The sequence below is a fragment of the Lampetra fluviatilis genome, chromosome 38 (genome assembly GCF_964198595.1).
Source record: "Lampetra fluviatilis chromosome 38, kcLamFluv1.1, whole genome shotgun sequence".
In the NCBI taxonomy this organism is placed as follows: Eukaryota; Metazoa; Chordata; class Hyperoartia; order Petromyzontiformes; family Petromyzontidae; genus Lampetra; species Lampetra fluviatilis.
In genome coordinates, this window is record NC_136312.1 from 9,533,101 (window position 1) to 9,555,106 (window position 22,006).

Sequence of the window (22,006 nt, forward strand, 5' to 3'; positions counted from 1 at the left end):
AGGGTGAACTTTGAGATTTATAAGGGCACGGGGTGACCAATAAGGTCTGAATAGGTCTGTCATAAGGTAGGCACTGATAAGGGGTTTACAGGTTTGGGAAACACAAAATGAGACGAGATCCTCCGGCCTGAATGATGACACTTCAGCACACCGGTGCATTGGAGAGGAAACCCACAACAGTTTTAATTTAAGTACGACGTTTCGCTGGTGATTACAAAACCAGCTTCACCGGCGATTTGTCAGAAACGTTGTGAGTTCACTCTTCAACACACCAGTGTGCTGAAGTAGAAATTAATTGGCACGTTTTGTTTACGTGACAAACCTAACTAGTTAGCTGTGTCGGGTGGTGGTGGGTTAACGACACATTTATATTTAAGCGATCTAACCCATAAAAAAAACTTAATTATGAATAACAAAGCCGTAGCCATGGAGTCAACATTGGGGGGGACCAAATCGTCCAGGGTGCCTGGGGGTCCCAACCCAGAAAAAATATCTAAATTTGAAAACTACTTTCCTGCCTAAAATATAAAAAAATGCACTCACACATGGGATGGACTTTTTTTTTACAATAATGTCTAATCGTATATTGTATTACATTGCTCTGTTTTTACTTTTTTTTACCATTTCTTGTTTCATTGTATGTAATGGCAGAGAATAGGGATTAATAAAGTACAACCATAACCACAATCATATAAACAGGAATCTATGCCTTGATTTATATGAAAACAAGTGCAGATATTGTGGCCAAAGTTTAGCAAATTGTTTTTATTTACATAGCATAGCAATTATTTTTTCTATAGCAAGATATTGGGGGGGGGGCATTTTGAGCATATTTGAATATTGGGTGGGGATGTGTCCCCCCCAATATATATTATAATTACGGCCTTGATGAATAACATTTCTCGCGAAAGCCTACTACTCCGTGTTAAATTGAATAATGATGATAGCTCAAGGCGCATTGCTTGTCCCATAGTTCACGGTGGATGGGTACCGCCACCTAGCGAACGGAACGCACAATGGACGCGCTGGCTGCGAAGGGCTCCCTCTGACACAAGAAACCTCATTTTGCTTTACCCTTCCCCGTGTCGTTTCATCACCGCGTAGCGGTCATCTGCCGGCCGTGCCTCCATCCGAAATGACCAGTGCGCCGTACAGGAGCCCAAAAAGCAAAACCAAAGCAGCTAAATAACCACAACCGTTGGAACATCTTAACACCTCCCGTTTTAAATTTGGGTTTAAAGCTTTCGTGACTGCAGAGATTCATATTCTTGGTTCCTTCGGTAAAGTCACGTGGAAGGAAAATAATAAAATAATACAAATATTAAACAATAAAAATTCTCACGACGTTTCGACTGCAACACAAGCAATCGTCATCAGGTGTGAAATCCACAGCAAGAACATTTGAAAAAAGTGGCGGTGTTTCCATATATATACCTCCCTTTTTAATTGCCAGCGAGGGTAAAACCCCCTCCTTGTTTTTCACACTTTGATACCGGCAAAAACAAGGTCCCATGCTACACCAGTGCTGGTTCATGTTGTGTTTATACTTTAATGTTCTCAACAGAGCGACGCTGGTGATTACTTTGTGTCATTGTATCACCCAGTTTTGCTGTCGAACTAAAACCCAGAGCTAACAGAGGGGGTTCCTTGCCTATAAAAACACCGGGCAGTCGACCAGCATTGGTTGACGTAGGTCTGACTGCTGATAAGGACTCTGATCGTCGAAGCCGGTGCCGAGTGTTGTTCGCGTTGAATCAATGTCACCGACAAAGATGCACTCCCAGATGCCTGTGTGGTTGATGGGATGTGTAGACAAAAGAGATTTGTGTGGAGGAATATGGAATGGGGGGGGGGGGGGGTAATTAGTTATTTAGATTAGACTTAGACTCTCAATTCACTCTTAGCCAAAGGTAATCCAAATATAGGCCCCAACATCAATGAGCCATGAAGATGGAGTGGACCAAATCTATACATAAATTAAGCAACATTTCAACGATTGCCAAACATCATAATGTGACACTTCAAGGCAAATTTGGGTGTGGGTGAAAGGGTGGTAACACTTGGTGCCTCACGGCAAGCAAAGGGCCTGGGTTCGACTCCCGACTCGGGCAGCTTTCTGCATGGAGTTTGTGGGCCGACACGGTGGTGAGATGCCGCCTGATGGACAGGAGGTCGTGGGTTCTATCCCGAGCCTGACGCCTGCTGTATATCTGGAGTTTGCAAGTTCTCCCCGTGGGCGTGTTGATTTTTTTCCTCCGGGTCCTCCGGTTTTTCCCTTCACATTTATAAACGTGCGTTTAGAGTATTTGACTGCTGGACATTTCCACGTGATAAGCCACTTCGCTTCTGTTAAAACCTATACAGCTCAGTGGGCCTTGCCTGATAAAATACAAAAAAATGTTTAGTTTAATCTCCCTGTTCTGCATGGGTTTCCTCTGGATTTGCTGGTTTCCTGAACATCGCTAAGACAAAACAACACACACACAAACCAAGTCATTTACCTCCAGCAGAGTGTGAAGCGAAAGCTGATATTAAACGAGCAAAGCCTGCTGCTGGTTAATTCATTGGCCATGGTCAATCCACCGCTGGATCAAGGCCTCCTAAAGCTCCAACCAGCTCTCCTGCCACGATCAGCTGTGATGCAATTCAAGGCCAAAATTTGAAACACGCTTTAAACTATTTTTTTTAATCTACTAAAGATAACGTTAATAATATAATCCTCGCTCAGTTTGAAGACTCATTTTCACGAGGGTCGTGCTTGAGATGTTTGGCCAATGCCTTAATAAATATGTTTATTTGTTTTTTTTCGTAAAGGTGGAAAAACTGGAGCACTCGGAGACAACCCCACGTGCGGTCGACGGGGATGTCACTCACGAACACGGACAAGTCAAACAATTGCTTGGATTGCCTTCCAATGTCATCCCACTGCTGTAAAAAAAACAATAATAACAGTGATTCAATAATAATCATCATCCAGGAGAAGCCCTCTCAACGGCGGTGATTTGGTTCCACAAAAGCGGTCGTTAAATGATTTTGTCGTCAAGTGATTTCGTCGTACTCGGATTGTAAATGTTGTGGCTTGGCTCTCCAACACACCGGTGTGCTGTACTTGTGACGAATTGGCCACGTTCTGCTTACGTGACAACCCTTACTAGTTGGCTGTGTCGGGTGGTGGCGGGTTTAACGACACATTTATATATTTACACGATCTAACCCAAAAAACATGCATTGTTGAGTCTAGGAAATACGCGTTAAAGACTTAATTCGTTCCAATAGCATCGAAAGTTACCCCTTTTCACCCAAAAAACGAAACTAATAAAATTTTAACAATGGATATGAATCCATAAAGATACTAACAACATTATGAACACAATATTAAAATAAACATGGTTAATCAATGCGTTAATTATTTCTTACCGTACCTACAACAGCCCATCGTTAACAGGGGAATGGTGGGTAAGTGAACACATTGGGCTCTCTGTGTGGCACATTAGGAATGGGCCACTCTTTTCATTATTTCCTCGTGTAGCAAGGGAGTAAAGTGTGGTTTTGTGAAAGTCCTTACGTGCTGCGCAGTACATCAATACACGTGTGTACACCAGCGTGCGATGACTGAGTTGGGCCTGTGGGTGGCTGGCAGGGTTATTGATTAAACGGACTTGTAAACCAGTCACGTGGTTAGTCGTTAACAGGGGTGGTCGTTAAGCGGGATTCTACTATACACTACACCACTATACACTACAATACTATACACTACACTATACACTACACTATACACTACACTATACACTACACATTGGGCTCTATGGAGGCCCGTCGTTAAGTGATTAGTCGTTAACAGGGGTGGTCGTTAAGAGGGGTTCTACTGAACAATAATCAATGACAGTGCTTTGTCAATCCACTGCTGGGAGAAGGTCACCCCCCCCCCCCATTCCCGTGCCAGTCACGGGGGGTGGTTTGACCATACTTCACCACACTGGTCAGTCCGTGTAGGTGAAAGTTTGACCATACTTCGCCACGCTGGTGGTGTGTACAGTGACGATTATCTGAACCGGTCCTGGGCCCTCCCCTAGGTCGGCTCAGCCTCAAATGAGTACCTGGCGCGGTTAACATCGCCACGAGGGAGACAAAGGCGGCCGGGCGAGGCGTTGTCCAACCCACCTCCTCGTGCTCCGCGCCGTGCCTTCACAGGCGCTCGCGAGCGGCACTTGCCGCAAAAGTCCGTTCAAGGCTATACGGGCGACGTTCGTCTTTGCCTTTGTTAATGGTGGCACAATTTGTAACGGAGGCTGGAAAAGTGAACTCGCTCGCAGTCACCGGGAGAAGCTAATTAGGAGTAATAGAGCTGTGTTGTCCTCATTACGGCAATCGTCGAGCGGAGAGACGTATCGCTCCAAATTAAGACCGCCGCTGCTCACAGTCAATTGCAAGCAAACATTATTCCGTGAGCAGAATTATTTTTTCGCAAGCTCAGCGGTTGGTCCACCCCCCCACCCCCCATACTTTTCACGTGGCCGATGTTATTCAAAATAACGGGAAACATTTTTTTTGTTTACGTTCGCAGAAACCTCGCGGTAAATCGTTGTGCCCAGTTTCTCTGTTGTTGTGGGTTTCCGGCATCGTATCGTTCCACGCATCTTCACAGTCAATCTGCCAATAGAGCTCAACTCCACTTGGTTTTTTTTCATTGACTTCCATTTTAATCATCAGACTTGAACAAGGACATCTGTTTAAATACTTAACAAAAAATACTTTTGCGTTATCCAACTGACAACTTTTGTTGAAGATGTCTGTGAGATGCAAACTCCCTCGCCTGGTATGCAGGAGGTCGTGGGTTCGATCCCGACCCTTACGCCTGTTGTATATTTGGAATTTGCGTACCTCTGTCCATGTTCTCCGGGTCCTCCGATGTTTCCCTCCACATTTAGAAACATGCATTTAGAGTATTTGGCTGCTATACATTTGTACATGACAAGCCACTTCGTCGAGCTATCATTTGTGACCAGGTCGCTTCTGAAAAAAGAGATAAATGGCTCAGTGGGCCTTACCTGCTAAAATATAAAGTTTGGTATTGAGACGGGAGATCTCCAGATCCCTTCCACCGGTTTCCAAACCAATCCTGGATTTCAAAATGATAACTTTTAAACAAATTAAACGCCCTCGCTGTTTCGGGGCACATATCTTGATGGTCGAGTGTGAGCCGTGCAAGTGTCAGGATTTGAGCGATAACGCGCGCTGAGGTGATTTCTGGACAGCAAAAGGCGCGACTGAGACAATTAGATCAGTCGTCGACTGGCAGGTCACGTGACATCACCACCAGACTGCTTGGTATCACGCTCGCTGTCTTGTCTAAAGTTGCAGGGTTTCGCAGAAAGCAAGAAACTGGAACAAACGGTGGCACCAAAATCCACTGCACCTGTGAAGGCTGTGAAGGCTGTGATGATGATGATGATAATAATAATAATAACGATGACAATACAAACGTTTAGTACGTCTGGTATTCGAGCGATTTTTCACACATTCCTGCGGAGGGAGCTGGTAGGAACGTTGGGTTGCACGGTCAATGGCCAGGGTCAACGGCGGCGTGGTGTATTCCGCAAATATGGCCGACTGTGAGGGCGGGCACAAGCCGGCGTGAGTAGGTTAAACGTTTAGTTTTATAAGGGCACCACGGGGTGACCAGCCCCTCCCCACCCAGCCCCACCCCTCCCACCCCCCACCCAGCCCCACCCTCCCCACCAAGCCCCTCCCACCCTCCCCTCCCCACCCAGCCCCTCCATTCCCACCCAGCCCCTCCCTGCACGACGGACGGACACAATAATCCCCTGTGTGCTGGTGTAACCAAGAGGTTCCTACCAGTATAACGCGAGAGCTATCATGGTGAAGGTGGTCCCACAGTAGGGAGGCGATGGGTGCAATTGCAATTTTCAGAATTTGTAAAATTCGCAACGCAATGGGCTACGCGTTCCGAAAGACATCAGCGGATCTTAAACGTCCCCCGTGAAGCAGATGGAGCGGATGTTTGGCACCGTTACCCCCCCCCCACCACCCGCCCCCTCACCACCGCACTCTCCCCCCCCCCTCACACCACCCCACTCCCCCCCACCACCCCCCCCCCCTCACCACCGCACCCCCCCCTCACACCACCGCACTCCCCCCCTCTCACACCACTGCACTCTCCCCCCCACTCACACCACCTCACTCCCCCCCCATCACCACCGCACTCCCCCCCCTCACACCACCCCACTCCCCCCCCCCTCACACCCCCCCCCTCACACCCCCCCTCACACCCCCCCCCTCACACTCCCCCCCTCACACCACCCCACTCACACTCCCCCCCTCACACCACCCCCACCCCCCCCCTCACACCCCCCCCCCTCACACCACCCCACTCCCCCCCTCACACCCCCCCCTCACACCACCCCATTCCCCCCCCTCACACCACCCCCCTCACACCCCCCCCCTCACACCCCCCCCCTCACACCCCCCCCCCCCTCACACCACCCCACTCCCCCCCTCACACCCCCCCCTCACACCACCCCACTCCCCCCCTCACACCGCCCCCGCCCTCACCAGGGCCTCTGTGGTGGCTGGAGCCTCTGGCCGTGGGAGCCCCGGCCAGCACCAGCAGGCTCAGCAGCAGGGGGATGGACAGCGGCCCGCAGTCCTTCGCAGACCAGGGCAGCATCATCCTTCTACTCCCTGCTCAGCCACGTGGTGCGGGTGGAGGGGATGGGGTGGGGGGAGGGTCAGAGATTGGGGGGGTGAGACACAGGCGGGTAAAACAACGTCGTGGAAGGTGAGAAAGGGGGCAAAGGCTCCCCGTGTAGCCTTAACAGACTGTAGGGGCAAGTGCTGTTGGCAAGCAGCGAAGAACACCGGCACGGCACACGAGGGTGTGGGTGGCCAGCACCACGCCCGTCCGCCTTCGTCTCCCCAGTGGCGAAGTTTCCACACCATGGCAAGTACACATTCGAGGCTGAATAAACTTAGCTGGAGGCCCAGGACCGGTTCAGATAATCGTCGCTGGTGTTGGCCGTGAGCGGGAATCGAACTCGGGTCGCCGGGTTCACTGCTACACCACCGCTGCCCGTCACTCAAAAGACTCACAATGGCCGTGTCCCCACAGCTATTTTGGGTGAAAATTTAATTTCAGCATCGAAATGGCATGGACCAGTTCTTGGTTTTTGCCCGGCACGTCCACCTAAACGCTCAACACAGCTCATCAGCGAGCCCACGGCCACACTGCCTGGCTTCCACCTTCCACGGAAGCAATGGGCAGAGTGAATTAACCGGGTCGGCGCCAAGCGCGGAAGATGCGAAACGTCGAACGCACGAGCAAAGAATCCACGACTCTTCCCCCTTTGCCAACAACAAACCGCGGCGGAGCGCGTAACATCGCGCGCTGCACGAGACACATAACGCGAGAGGTGTGTCTGCAATTGACCAACTCTCACAGAAAGCAATTGGATGGCAAAATCACTTCTCTCTCTCTCTCTACACACAAAGCCGTACAAAAGATGAGGAATTGGCACCATGTCAGAGCACGGGGGTTTGGCAACTACCCCGCACCTCCGATTGCCACGATTTGGCGACGTACAGTACGAAAGAAGTTCAATATATTTTTAGATTTAAAGCTTTCGTGACTGCAGGGATTCATCTTCTTGGTTCTTTCGGTAAAGTCACGTAGAAGGGAAATAATAAAGTAATAAAAATAAAACATAATAAAATAATTCTCACGACGTTTCGGCCACAACGCAAGCAGCCGTCCTCAGGTGAAGAACAGGGCTGTCGGAAAGACAGCGTCTGAATGAATATGCTTGCATACCATGCCAAGTCCGGTGGGTTCTTGCCACGAGAGCGGTTGTCCGTCTCCCCGCGGGCAGCTCATGATGTGTTGTGTAACTGTGCATTTTATGAGACATCTCCTTTACCAGTGGCAAAATATAGTAATGGGTTTTTACCCTTGTATAAAGGTGTCAGTTTTTGTACCAGTTGAAAGGGTAAAAACCTATTACTATAACTGTGCATTGATTCATTGAGTTAAACCGAGTTGTATTCGTAATTTGGACGTATAGCGACTACTCTGCATAAAAACGGGTGCTGTAGGCTGCTACGGGACCACGTTTTGGGCAGCAGAGGGCAGTCAGTCAAAATTGAAAACGAATTTTTTTAACTGAAAACTCATCTCGTCCGAGCAGCTTTTTGTGTTTGGTTTTGTTGTCCTTCCGCCCGCATCTCCGATCAGCACGGTTGGTCTACGCACGGTGCAAAAGAAGTTCAACATGCATACATAAACCACTGCCAATTAGGCAATAGCGTCACAAATAAAAAAACGAATTGTATAAAATCAAGGCTGGATAAATGATCAACAATACGAATGAAATGACAAGGAATACATCAAATGCTTTCATCGCTATCGCAAGCCCCGAATCACGAGGAATTCATCTCATCGCTTAGAGAGTGATTCCTCAGGGTGCTGTCACATCGCTGGTATAGGTGCTATAGGTTTAACCCACGGTAACCGGGCAGCAGTCAGGGAGCTCACGATGGCCGTGTCAGAGCAATTAGCCAGCGCGACTGAGATTCCGTGCTTTAAGCCATATAACAGGTCATCTCGGTTGCTCGCTCTCTTGGGTGGTACACGATGGCCGTGTCAGAACGTCGGGACAATTTTCCATAAATGATATGAGGGTGGGTTGGTTGGTACCACGTGAGGTGACAAACACGACTTTTGCAGAAAGCGCGGCTTACCTGCATATCTGTTTTATAGGCACACATTTATACTTTAATATTTTGTAAACGTTTCAAAGCGCGTTTATTCTTTTCGGAAACTACGCGGTCAACATTGCAGCGTTGGCCCAACGGGTGCCAACTATTTCATGTTTACCCAGTATATCCTCGCTTGAAATGTGCCCCTTTTTTAACAACCTTTGTCTCAATAAGAGCTACCACCATGACTTTGCTATCCGACAAATGTGTAATGTAGAGATACAATGATTTAAGAAAAATCGTTGTCAGCATCTGCCACCCTGGGTGTTACCGATAAGCAGAATTGTTTTTATTATTTTTGGCAAACGGCTCAAGGCTGCAAACTACCGTTACATTTGTTGAAAAAAAAAATGTTGCTCCAAATCAAGCGCCTCGTCAACGGAGGTGTAGCGACACCTTGTGGCCACCATCGACATTTGCGCCGGAGTTGTCTGGCCCACGAAGAGCCCCTTCAAAATCAAAGTCGCCCCCATCCCCGCCTTCCTCCCCAACCAACCGCCACCCTCTCTCTTCCACGTTCCAGATGGCCACCCAAGCAGGGGTAGGCCACACTTCATTAGGCAGTTTCGTCAAACCGGATGGAGGCTTAACCCACTCTGACAAGTTTGCTCCTTGATGTCCTATTTATAACAAAGTCGTGCTGTGGCCATGCACGCCACAAGCAGCCACAATCGAGGGCCCGATTAAGGTTTGGGATTTTGGGGCCTCCAGCCCACGGACACAGATGTTAAGGTGTCCGGAAAAAAATATATCATCAGCAACAGCAGTAGCCATGTTCGATCCCCTGCTGGATTAAGGCCTCCCAAAAACCGCCTCTCGCAATCCTGCGGTGTTGCCAATCCACCCCAGCAACTGCACGTGAACAAATGTAATTCCGCTCCATCTCCGTCTAAAATACATTGTACTACTTTACAATGATTGGAATACAATATTGTGGCACTGTGATAAATAACCAGAGCAACGCGATGCGTACAGTTACAGTGCCGAAATTAAAGTCGTGTCGTTTTATATTTAATACAGATTTTACGATTCCGATATCACATTTACAAGCCAGACCCGAGATAACTAAGGTCGATGGAATATCAGTGGAGTGGTTGGCATTGGGCGAGGGTGGTGGTAAGAGTCAAGGAAAGGAAGTGAATATACAGAGGGGGGCCATTAAAACACGAACAGCACCCATCAAACTCCGAGACATATGTAAAGAAAAATAGCTTCATAGCTCATCGGATTCCTCTAGTATAGATAAATATTCCACCTGAAGACGGAAGCTTGTGTTGCCTCCGAAACGTCGTGATTTTTATTAATTTTTTATTTTAATTTTAATTTTTTACCTACGTGACTTTACCGAAAAAAACCTAAGAATATGAATCCTTGCAGTCACGAAAGCTTCAAATCTAGAAATAAATATTCTGATTCTGAAACGTAATCCGGTCGTGTCACAGCAATGCTTTTGCCCGAATGTCCAGGATTGGGAGTCTGAGCTCCTGGAAGTCGCACGACAGTGCCGTAGTTGGACAAAAGTCAAATTGAAATTGGGAGTTTGACATTCGATGCGTCCACTGTGTGCTTCGTGCGCAACAAAGTCGCCGCAGCGAAATGCAGTCACATTAGTGAGGCATTCGCTTCATGTCCGTGTATCGGTGGGATTTCGTGTTGTTTGTTTGTATGTTTTTTTGCTTTGTTCGTAAGGCATTTGTTTGGCGGCATGTATCGGTGTGATTTGTGTTAGTAAGGCAGTTGTTTCGTGGTTGATGTATGTTGAACTTCTTTCACACCGTACGTAGCAAAGCGTGCTAATTAGAGGTGCGGGCAGGGAGGGGGGGAAGGACAACAAATAAGTTTTCAACCGAAGATTAGTTTTCAATCAATGTTGTTAATTCTCAGTGTGTTTCATGTTCCCAAGGCATTTGTTTCACGTTGTGTTCTAGGTGCGCTGTCGCTTGCAACGCGGCAGCCTGTACCCAATTGCCCTCTTCGCCTGTGCCACGCCCATTTAAACCGCTTGTACATTCATAATAAAGGTTTTTGGGTTAGATCGCGTTATTTATAAATGTGTCGTAACCCTCCACCACCCGACACGGGCAAACAGTAAAAAATGCGTCACGTTGACAAAGGACAAATAGTTCACTACTTTAGCCCACCGGTGTGTTGAAGAGTGAATCAACATCATTTCAAACTTGAGTACGACGTTTCGCTGGTAATTGCATCCAGCGTCATCGGGCGATTTTCCAGAATGGTGAGGCTCTGCTCTTGCTCCCGGTCTTAAATAGAGCAGCAGCAGCAGGGTGATTCAACAGCCGTGCCAGGAGATCGACATCAGTGAACTATGGATAGTAGTTGCATATCATTTGTTCAGAGGCATAAATAATCTATTATCATGTGCACGTTTGCGCGTATTGCGACGGTCAATGGTTCGATGCACTTTTAACAGCCGCTAATCATTGAACAGATTAGGTAACTATATCGTCATCGTAATAATCATCATCTACCATTATTAGTTTTGCTTCTAAATAATTTTTACTTTTGATGTTTTCAAAGAAATTCGGCTGCAGAAACCTATATCTACGAGAGAAAATGTTATTTGATTTAATATTGATAATCATACATATGTTTCAATTGAGCGGCATATTTGAATTCTCATGAAACGCAGTTGTTCTGCTCCAATTCTGTTTGATTTTTCTTGTACGGTACTTTTCATTTGTTTAAAAGATGTTTTTACTCAGTTTTGACCTCTCTTGCAAATGAAACTCCTGAGAATCTCCTGTTCTCATGAGTTCTCACCTAGATAAACCAATCTGGATGAACACCTGGATAAATCAATCTGGAGAAACACCTGGATAAACCAATCTAAGCTAATTATGGCGGTAAAAAAATTTAAATTTAAATTAATAAAAGTAAGATAAAATAAAAATAAAAAATCACGACGTTTCGGAGGCAACACAAGCTTCCGTCTTCAGGTGGAACCGTCACAGCCACGACAGCTGTATCAAGTAAATGAGAGATTACAAGAGCTACCACTCCGTATATATAATGGTGGAGGGGGGAAGGGCCCGGAAAGGCACACTTTTTATTAATATGGTAAGGTGAGGCTTAAGACTAAGAATAGACTTGCAGATCAAAAGACTGAGCCTTTGTTATGGAGAGGTGCGGTTTGTGACTTTATTCATTTTAATTTCTATTTTTTACCTACGTGACTTTACCGAAAAAACCTAAGAATATGAATCCTTGCAGTCACGAAAGCTTCAAATCTAGAATTAATTATGGCGGCCCTGCTAATCACCACAAACTACCGCTAATTTACCGGGATGTGTGTGTGTGTTTGGAGGCGGCACAGTAAAAACCAAAAATCCATTCTCATTCTATTAGACTTTTTTTATTAAACAATTTTTTTTATTCTACCAGGCAAGGCCCACTTAGCTATACGGCTCTTTTTCAGAAGAGACCTGGCGACAAATGATAGCTCAACAAAGTGGCTTGTCGCGTGGCAATGTATTGCAGCCAAATACTCTAAAAAATCATGTTGATACTAAATGTGGAGGGAAAAACCGGAGGACCTGGAGAAAAATCCACGCGACCACCGGGAGAGAGAGACACGCAAACTCGCAATGTAAACCAGGCGCCAGGGTCGGAATCGAACCCAAGAACCTCCTGTATACCAGGCGAGGTAGTTAACATCTCACCACCGTGGCACCCCACGTCACCTCTCCTTCCCAACGTTCAACACAACGTTCAACACACCGTTCAACACAACGTTCAACACAACGTTCAACACAACGTTCAACACAACGTTCAACACAACGTTCAACACAACGTTCAACACAACGTTCAACACAACGTTCAAACAAACGTCGAGACGCTGGCTGGCGCGTGGGCTATACGCCAATCAGAACGTGCGAAGGGAATGGGTGGGGGTGCATCATAATAATAATAAAAGCATTCCCATCCCCCTGTACGCACTCCGCCGAACACCTGTACGTATGCATGTTGAACTTCTTTCGCACCATACGTCGCCAACCGTGCTACTCGGAGGCGCGGGGGTTGGTCAACAAACTAAATACAAAAAGTAGTTCTAAAATAAATGAGTTTTCAATCTCGAGTTAAAAGTTGCGTAGCTCAAGTGGCTTCCGAATATCGGAAGGAAGAGCGTTCCAGACGGCCGCTAGAAGCGCACCACTAATACCAGATACCTTGACAACGGTGTGTTGTTACTCGACACGTGTGTGCGTGCGTGTGTGCGTCGCGTACCCATAATAACTCGTCAGTGTCGAAGGCGTTTGTTTTATTCATGAATTCACATATTCATGAATTCGATCAATTGCGCAACATTCCTCTATTTAGCCACACGAAGGTCCATTGCATTTGTTTATTTATTTATTTTTACTATAAGCTGTGCATTTGACGGGGAAATTATTGGACTCGCAGAGTCCCGAGACAATTTCTCACGAGGGATCTTGTTTGGAACATTTGGCACGTGTGCACGTGTGTGTGTGTGAACACGTGTGCGTGTTCTCCCATTGGGAAGCGCCTTTAAGAAATCCCACACATGCACAAAGGGATCAACTTGAGTGATGAGCGATATCATAACCGGTCCCCAAGCCCCCACTATTCACCAACCCCCGCACTAACCGGTGTGGTGAAGTATGGTTAAAACAAATAAACCAACACCCCATGACCGCCACACATAAGCCACAAGCAGGGCTTTCCAATTGGGGGGGGTTCGGTGCTAGTGGCAAATCCCCCCCCCCACAGACGCCTTCAAACGAAAGAGAAAAAACGTCGAAGCGCGCCCCCCCCCCCCAAAAGCGAGGGGGGCCCAGGCCAGTCGCCCCGATTCGCAGTGTGTACCCTAAGGGACGGACACACAACCTCCGCCAGGCCCTCTGAGGTTGTGGATCCGTCGGCCACGTGGCATCGCCTGGGAGGCTGGCGGTGGTGCGGGGAAGTGATCAGAGCGGGTCAGTGCGACTTGAGTATTTCATCGGTCAAAAATTGAATGCGATCGTGAAAAGCAGCGTTACCCCCCCACCTCCTCCCCAACGCAACTGTGCCTGAAAAAATAGAAAGTATAGTAATAGGTTTTTACCCTTTCAACTGGTAAAAAAAACTGACACCTTTATACACGGGATCATGTTTGCAATAACCACAACACAAGCAGTCAAAATGCAAACAAAAATAAACAGCTCTGATAATGATAATGATATGCACTGTCCTTGAAGTTGATTGGTCCACACCCGAGACAGCTCGTTGCACTGGTCCAACACCAATGGAGCCTAGTCTCCATTGGTGTTGGACCAGATGACGCCAAAAGGCGTACAACTCAAAAACAGCGCACTATCAGAGTATTGAGAGCTCAGGGTAAGCATTTACACTATGAGACCTCCTGTGTCAGTTTTTGTACCAGTTGAAAGGGTAAAAACCTATTACTATATTTTGCCACTGGTAAAGGAGGTCTCAGTGTAAAATAGAAAATATTCATTCGGTTCATACTTCCAGCCGCAACGTTTGAATCAGAAACACGAAGCAACCCGAACAAAAGCCCCGAGGTGCGCGAAGAGGCGTCGAGAGATACATTCCTGAGAGAATGAAAGATGAACACGGGTCACGGAACAAAAGGCAAATCAGCGGCATGCTGAACGTGATGAATGGTGATTTTATCTCGGGCGAGTCAATATCGCCGGAAGAGATGTCGGCTGACAGACGAGACTGGCGATGGAATGGCAGCCAAAGGAGAGAATACACCCAAGAGGATGGCCACCACAGATATGCAGTAATGCGATCGGTGTGTGATATATTGATGGTGGTGATGGACTGGGGAGGCCTTAGACCAGACCAGCTGCGAATGGACAATGCCTGATGTTGACGACCGGTCATCTTTGCGTCCAATTGTATACCGTAAATTTAGCCAGATACGAATCGGGATCATTATATTCCGACCCAGCTATGCGAGCATAACGTCACGGGATGAAGACGCTTCCATTCGGAAATCTCGCAGCGAGCAGTTTGCACGGCTTTGTCAGAGAATTGCCCGGTAAGATGACATCTGACTTCGTCTGACGTCCCTTTAATTAAGCCTCGTTAGAGACAAATCAAGGTGCGGTTCTCGTTTTACATGCCCTGCAAAGAGTTCGGTTTTGTGTTTTCGTGCATCGCGTGGCAATCAACCCACGTCTTTTTAATGCCGAGAGCTGGTCCAAGCAAAGCTCCGAGTAAAAAAAATAGAATTTCATTGTGTGCTGTTGTGCTAATATTGGTGACCAGGCTAAGAACATCAACTTGCTAGACATATCTCCCCCCCCCCCCCAGAGGCAGCTGGGGATATTTAACATGTTGAAATCGTTACGAATCGCGTACTAATATCGGCGGTTACTGGACGATACCTGCAGGTGTAGAATTAAAAAACACGCTTTTGAATTCAGTGTTCAGTTCGCTCAGAGCCCTGAGCCGGCACGGCTGAGGTCGGGGGTTCCAATCCAGGCCTCGGTCACCTGCGATTGAACAGAGTTCCACAGGCTGAGCGAATTGATGGTCTCAGCCTCCTGGCCACCCAAAAAGCGTCGCGTTAAAGTCGCGTCCACAATTAAATTGGCGAATTTCCAGCAGCTGAGAATTAAGTTAGGAGTTTGACTCTCGAGGTGGCTGAGCCGGTGGGAAAGCGCTTGGCCCCCCCTTGCTGTGTGGAGCAGAGGCCGCTTGATTAATGGATTTCAGAGGTAGCCTTGTGACATCCGCTTCTCCGGGTCGTTCTCTAACACGAAGGATTTGCACTGCTCTGAAAATAGGAACTTGTAACGATCAGCACAGTTGAATACGTACGGTGCGCGAAAGTTCAACGTGCATACATTTGGGGGGTGAAATATTAATTTTAACAATACTTTTAAATACTTCATTATGTGACGATCGCTCATTTTTTGCAGCAGCAACAACAACAGAAACACGTCTAGTGCCAAGGTACACCTCCTTCAGCAATGCCCGATCTGCTATCTCCACCATCTGCCAAAACACTAAGGAATGCACCCGATCCCATCAGATCTTGAAAGCTAAGCAAGTTAAAGAGAGAGAGAGAGAGACTGGTTAACGCATGGATGGGCGCCCAACAGGTTGCACACAACAGGTTGCAGACAACAGGTTGCACACAACAGGTTGCACACACCAGGTTGCACACACCAGGTTGCACACAACAGGTTGCACACAACAGGTTGCAGACAACCGGTTGCACACAACAGGTTGCAGACAACAGGTTGCACACAACAGGTTGCACACACCAGGTTGCACACACCAGGTTGCACACACCAGGTTGCACACACCAGGTTGCACACAACAGGTTGCACACAACAGGTTGCAGACAACCGGTTGCAGACAACCGGTTGCACACGCCAGGTTGCACACACCAGGTTGCACAGGCCTGGGAAGTAGACGCACGTGCGGCAAAATCCATCGGTCACGTTGACACTGCACTCCGGTGCTCGCTCGCCGCCTTCAGCAAACCCGCACCGACCGGAGGGGTCAACTACCATCTCAGGGCCCTCCGCCAACACCGAGGTCCACCCATCGCCTCCAACATCGCAAATGCGCTCGCCGGCAGCATCGGTGTGTCACGGCTCGACTTATTGTAACTCGGTCCTCGCCGTATTATCTGTGGCTGTACAGCAAATGAAAAAAATACAATCACTTTGTTCGACTTCTTCTTGGTTCTTTGTTCGATTTAAAGCTTTCGTGACTATTGCAGGGATTCATATTCTTGGTTCTTTCGGTAAAGTCACGTAGAAGGGAAATGATAAAATAATAACAATACAACATAATAATACAAATTCTCACGACGTTTCGATTGCAACACAAGCAATCATCATCAGGTGTGAACACTACAGCAAGGAAATTTTAGCTGAAGTGGGAGAGATGGTGTAACTTCTATAACCCACTTACCACAGCATCTCTCCCACTTCAGCTAAAATTGTATTTCTGTAGTTTTCACACCTGATGATGATTGCTTGTGTTGCAATCAAAACGTCGTGAGAATTTGTATTATATATTATTTTTATTATTTTATTATTTTCCTTCGACGTGACTTTACTGAAAGAACCAAGAATACAATCACTTTACCATGGAAGTTTAAAATGTGTGTTTTAATATTTACGTTTTTTTTTTATTTCGGGCCCCTTTATAACACATGCAACAGGCCCCGCACTAGCTTCATCCGGCGCTGCTGCCAACACCACCACGAACCATCATCCTTCCCGTACCCGCTCGCCCCCGCGGCGCATAGCCAGCGCCCGTTTCAAAGGGACGACAAGAGCCCCTGCCAACGTTGCAGCCAACTGCTGAGCGAACGTCCCACTGGTTATCTGTGGCTGAGACTGCCATCCATCTCCTCGGTCTAATGACGATGCCCCGGTCTCGCCGCGTATGAATACGCCGCGCGTATCGCAAACGTGCGCGCGCGCGCAAACGAACCGCTGACTCCTGACATACGAGAGCGAGCCCTCCGATCGATGCGCGTGTGCTCTGTGGTGTTTCGCAGGGAGACTGAGAGGAGGGGGGGGGGACTCCGTGAGCGTGTGGCGCCACAACCCTCCAGATGTTGGCACGTCTCAATCATTCCGGACAAGACAACGATCCGGCTGGGTTTTATTTTTATTTTTGTTGTAAATGTTACCGTACACTCTCCGGATTGTGAGATGCTCCTGAAAGTAGGACGCGCACCCCACAACTGTGCCCGGTGTGTCAATAACGTGAGGCTAATGTGTTATTTGGTGACTGCACTGTGACCATCGACTCGCTTACGCTTGAGAAACCCGTGCCCCCCGACCAGTTGAACCGCGTGCCTGGGTTTTCCTGAATTCTCAGTGCTCTCGGCCGAGAGGCACTGACTTGCCTTGAGTAATCTTTACACACCGAGGGAAGCCTCACCAAGAGTATCGACGCTCATGTTGAATCGGGTCCAGGCATCAAGGTGAATTGGCCACATCATCGTGGAGATGTGTGTGTGTGTGTGCGTGGGGAGCGGTGGTGGAGCGGTTAGCGCTACGCTGCGCTACAAACCTGGCGACCCGAGTTCGATTCCCGCTCACGGTCAAAATCAGTGAAGATTATCTGAAGCGGTCCTGAGCCTCCCCAAGGTGGACTCGGCCTCAAATGAGTGCCTGGTGCGATGTGTAAACATCGCCATCGGGGAGACAAAGACGGCCGGGCGTGGTGTTGGCCACCCACCCCCTCGTGTGCCGTGCCAGCCTTCATAGGTGCTCGCTAACAGCACTTGCCCCAACAGTCCGTTAAGGCTACACGAGGGATCTTTGTCTTTGTTTGTGCTGAATACATCGGCCAATCATCTCAGTCAGCCAACCCATGGCAGCTGGGTCTGTCCCCTGACCTCCTGCCAGCGGGCGTTTGACACTTTACGTGGCCTTAAAGTGCACATAGCCTGCCACTTAGCGGCGAATGCCGCTGTTGTTGTTGTTGTTGCTGTAGACATCAGGAAATAACTGGGAGCTATGCAGCTTTAACTCTACGTTGAAAACTAATTTGTTTGGAAAATGTTTTTTGTGTTTAGTTTGTTGTCAATCCCCCGCACCTCCGATTAACGCGGTTGGCTACGTACGGTGCGAAAGAAGGTCAACTTGCACACATTTTTGAGTACCTGGAGAAAATCCACACCTAAGTACGAACGTTACCATTATTTACAAGCAGGTGAGCGTGAACCCAGCGAGACAAGAGGATATCGTTCAAGGGAGACCTGGGGGGTTTTGGACAAATACGTACAGGGCAACGTTCCACTGCTGACGATCACCAACTATGCATAGCCTACATAACACACGTTTCTCGAGTCCACGTGTTCCTCGTTCTCTCAATGAAAACGTTTAACTTGCATCTCCCCCCCCCCCCGACGCTTCTTTGCACACTTTTCATCCGTGGCTGCGTCCCCTTCATTAACGACCACGCTTCCGAGCGGTGCCAGGCTGACTCAATGGCTCTGCGTGCGAGCGCGACTCTCTCTCTCGCGATCTCTCCGTTACGACCCTCGTGACGTGCGCGCCGCGCGATGGAGGACCGTGTACGTTGCTTTGGCGGGCACCAATTTGTTAAAAGATTGCACCCTCCGCGCCTTGGCTGCTCTAAAAAGGCAGATCCATAAACGCGCATGATCCCCAAGAGATGCACTTTTTTGATCAATAGCGGTCCTTCTCCAGAGGGGGAGGGGAGGGGGGGGAGGGGGGAAGGGTTGCAGCGTGGCTAATGGCCCACCTCTCTCACTCTTTCTCTCTCGCTCGCTGCCTTCTGAGATGTCACTTTGACCACTGTGCATCAGAGCAGCGCGCACCGCCCATAAACTGAACCACAAGCTCAAATGCAATGCCGGCCCAACCGCTATTACTTCATGGGGTTGTTTTTTTTTGTGTGTGTCTGCTACTTAGATTCTCATCTCACGGCAATTGTTGAACGGGCCCCGACTCTGCCGGTGATGCCCAGAATGTCGAAACCGGTCAAGGGTTTGCTCGCTGGAACAAATGCCGTGGGATGTTGGTCCGCACTAACACGTGGCTTTATTTTGTTGGTGTAGACACACACAAAAAAACGGAGTCCTCCGCATATTTTCTTTCACATTTTCACGGTGCAATTGGTGACGCAATGCTGCTCTTGGCGTCGCTTATTGAGATGAAGACATTCACAATTGGAAGTGTAGCAGGAGGCGGTGCATCACCCTGTGTCAGATCAAAGACCACAAATGATGATGTCACTGAGATTGCTTCAAAAGGCCTCATCTCGATCCGAACTTTTATGGTGCTCCGCAAAAAGTGTTGTTGCATCGCCATCAAACTGTTGCGTTTTTGATTCTCAGCGCTCGAAAACGCGGGATGAAGTAAAATGTTGAATAGATTTTAACACGATGGGGATGATTCTAGATTTGAAGCTTTCGTGACTGCAAGGATTCATACTCTTAGCTCTTTCGGTAAAGTAACGTAGGTAAAAAAAAATGAAATTAAAATTAATAAAAATAAAATAAAAATCACGACGTTTCGGAGGCAACACAAGTCTCCGTCATCAGGTGGGACCGTCACAGCCAGATTGGCTGCATCAAGGTTTGCATCAAGGTTTGATGCAGCCAATCTGGCTGTGACGGTCCCACCTGATGACGGAGACTTGTGTTGCCTCCGAAACGTCGTGATTTTTATTTTATTTGTATTGATTTTAATTTCATTTTTTTTACCTACGTGACTTTACCGAAAGAGCTAAGAGTACGATGGGGATGAGACCATCAATTCGATACGCTACGACCGTTGCCTTGTCAAACATCCATTCAATTTATGACTCTTTCAGCACAAAATTCGTATTCGCCTGAATTAACGTAAAAACTCTAAATTCATCTGCATTAATTGTTCCGGTGATTAGTGACCTGGGGCTGGAAACCATTAACACCTTGACGCCAGAGAACTGCGTTCGACCACCGGTGAATTCCACCTTGAATATGACGCCGAAATCTCGGCGGGACTTGCTCAGCGATTTGACAAGAGCAATGCGAGGTCTCCTGAGCCTCAGCCACAGCCACCGAGTAAAACGACATTTTTAATGATGTGGGGTTTTTGGTTAGCTTTTTTTATTTTCTCCTGTGCATTCATTCATATGTGACCGGTGATTGTACCCATCACGCCTCACGCGCTTACGCAGATCTATCCTAGATTTGAAGCTTTCGTGACTGCAAGGATTCATAATCTTAGTTTATGTGTTGCCTCCGAAACGTTGTGATATAATTTATTTGTTTTCTTTTAACCTACGTGACTTTACCGAAAAAAAACAAAGAGTATGCAGATCTATCCGTCAACATCAAGCCCTTTGATCAGAACTTGACAAAATTATGCGGGAAAACATGTTCACAACTCAGGGTCGGATACAAATTTGCAAACCACTTCCGAGTTATCGTCGTTGGGCGGTGATGTGGCCGAGCGGTCGCTTTGTCCCCCACTTGTTGCGGTTCGAGCCGAGCGACCGCCCTGGTTAATGCTGCGTGTGTCGAAGATTTCAACAAAAATCCGAGTGATTTTTTTAATATCAAATGAGCATTGATGCGGTCCTTTATTTGGGGAGACGCGGTCAATCCGTACGACAACCGCTGTTGAATCCCCGAACAAATTGGTACCAAATTTTTCAACCCCGGAGGGATGATGGGATGAAATGGGCGTATTAACCAAAAAATACACGCACGGTCTGCTTCATGATAATGATGGTCCACTTGTGTGCTGGTACCACGGTGCAAATTTTCCCAATGAGGAAATTTTCCCAATGAGTAAAATGACCCACAAATGTATTATTTGGGTAAAAACCACATGGCAACGTAACCGACTAGCAGGCAGTACTCGTCTATGAAACATGGCACATTTGGGAAAGCCTCACAAGAATGGAGTGAATACCAAATGCACTAAATTATTATAATCATCAATGAGGGAGACGTAATCAATTCCCTGGTTCAAGGGGGGTGTTTTGTTTTATCGCATCCACACCGTGTCTAACCACCACACTGCAAGTCACAATAACACATTCACACAGACTCTCAACCACTCACTCACCCACCGGACCACTCACCCACTCACTCAACTACCCACTCACTTACCCACTCACCACACTGCAGGTCACAACAACACACTCACCTACAGACTCTCAACCACTCACTCACCCACCCGATCACTCACCCACTCACTCAACTACACACTCACTCACCCACTCACCACAATGCAGATCACAACAACACACTCACCAACAGACTCTCAACCACTCACTCACCCAGCCACTCACTCACCCCCACATTGACACAATCATTCACCCACCCACACACCCACTCGCCCATCTAATCAGTCGTCACGATGGGCGTCGCAACACTTCTCATTTCTGTTTTTTCTCTCGCACTGCTCCACTTTGGAATTGTATCCCATCGTTCTTTTCCCCGAGTTCTTATAATAACCTCGGTCGATTTAAGAAACCCGTTCACTCTCGTCGTGTACGCCTTTGAGAGCACTGTCCGTTTCTGGCCCTTTGGCCTCTTTGTGCTCAGCAGTTGTCAGCCAAAAAATAATTGTATTCTACGTTGTTGTTACTCTTTGGTTCTTTCGGTAAAGTCACGTAGGTAGAAAAAATAAAAATCACGACGTTTCGATCGCAACACAAGGTGGTTGTCTTCAGGCGGCAAAAAATATCATCCAGCAGTGGAACTGCTGAACGAGCGAGAGAGCTGTTACAACATCAAGATGTT

General features: G+C 47.7%; 1 protein-coding gene across 2 annotated transcripts in view; it reads right to left on the minus strand.

Moving 5' to 3' along the window:
* Nucleotides 1-22,006, minus strand: part of LOC144945614 (chemokine-like protein TAFA-2) — a 91,208-nt gene that overhangs the window by 27,357 nt on the left and 41,845 nt on the right. For both annotated transcript variants that reach the window (XM_078874142.1, XM_078874141.1), the window contains exon 2: nt 6,574-6,702. In XM_078874142.1, the coding sequence (XP_078730268.1) occupies nt 6,574-6,691 (118 nt within the window). In that variant the 5' untranslated portion in view covers nt 6,692-6,702. The remainder of the gene's footprint in view (nt 1-6,573; nt 6,703-22,006) is intronic.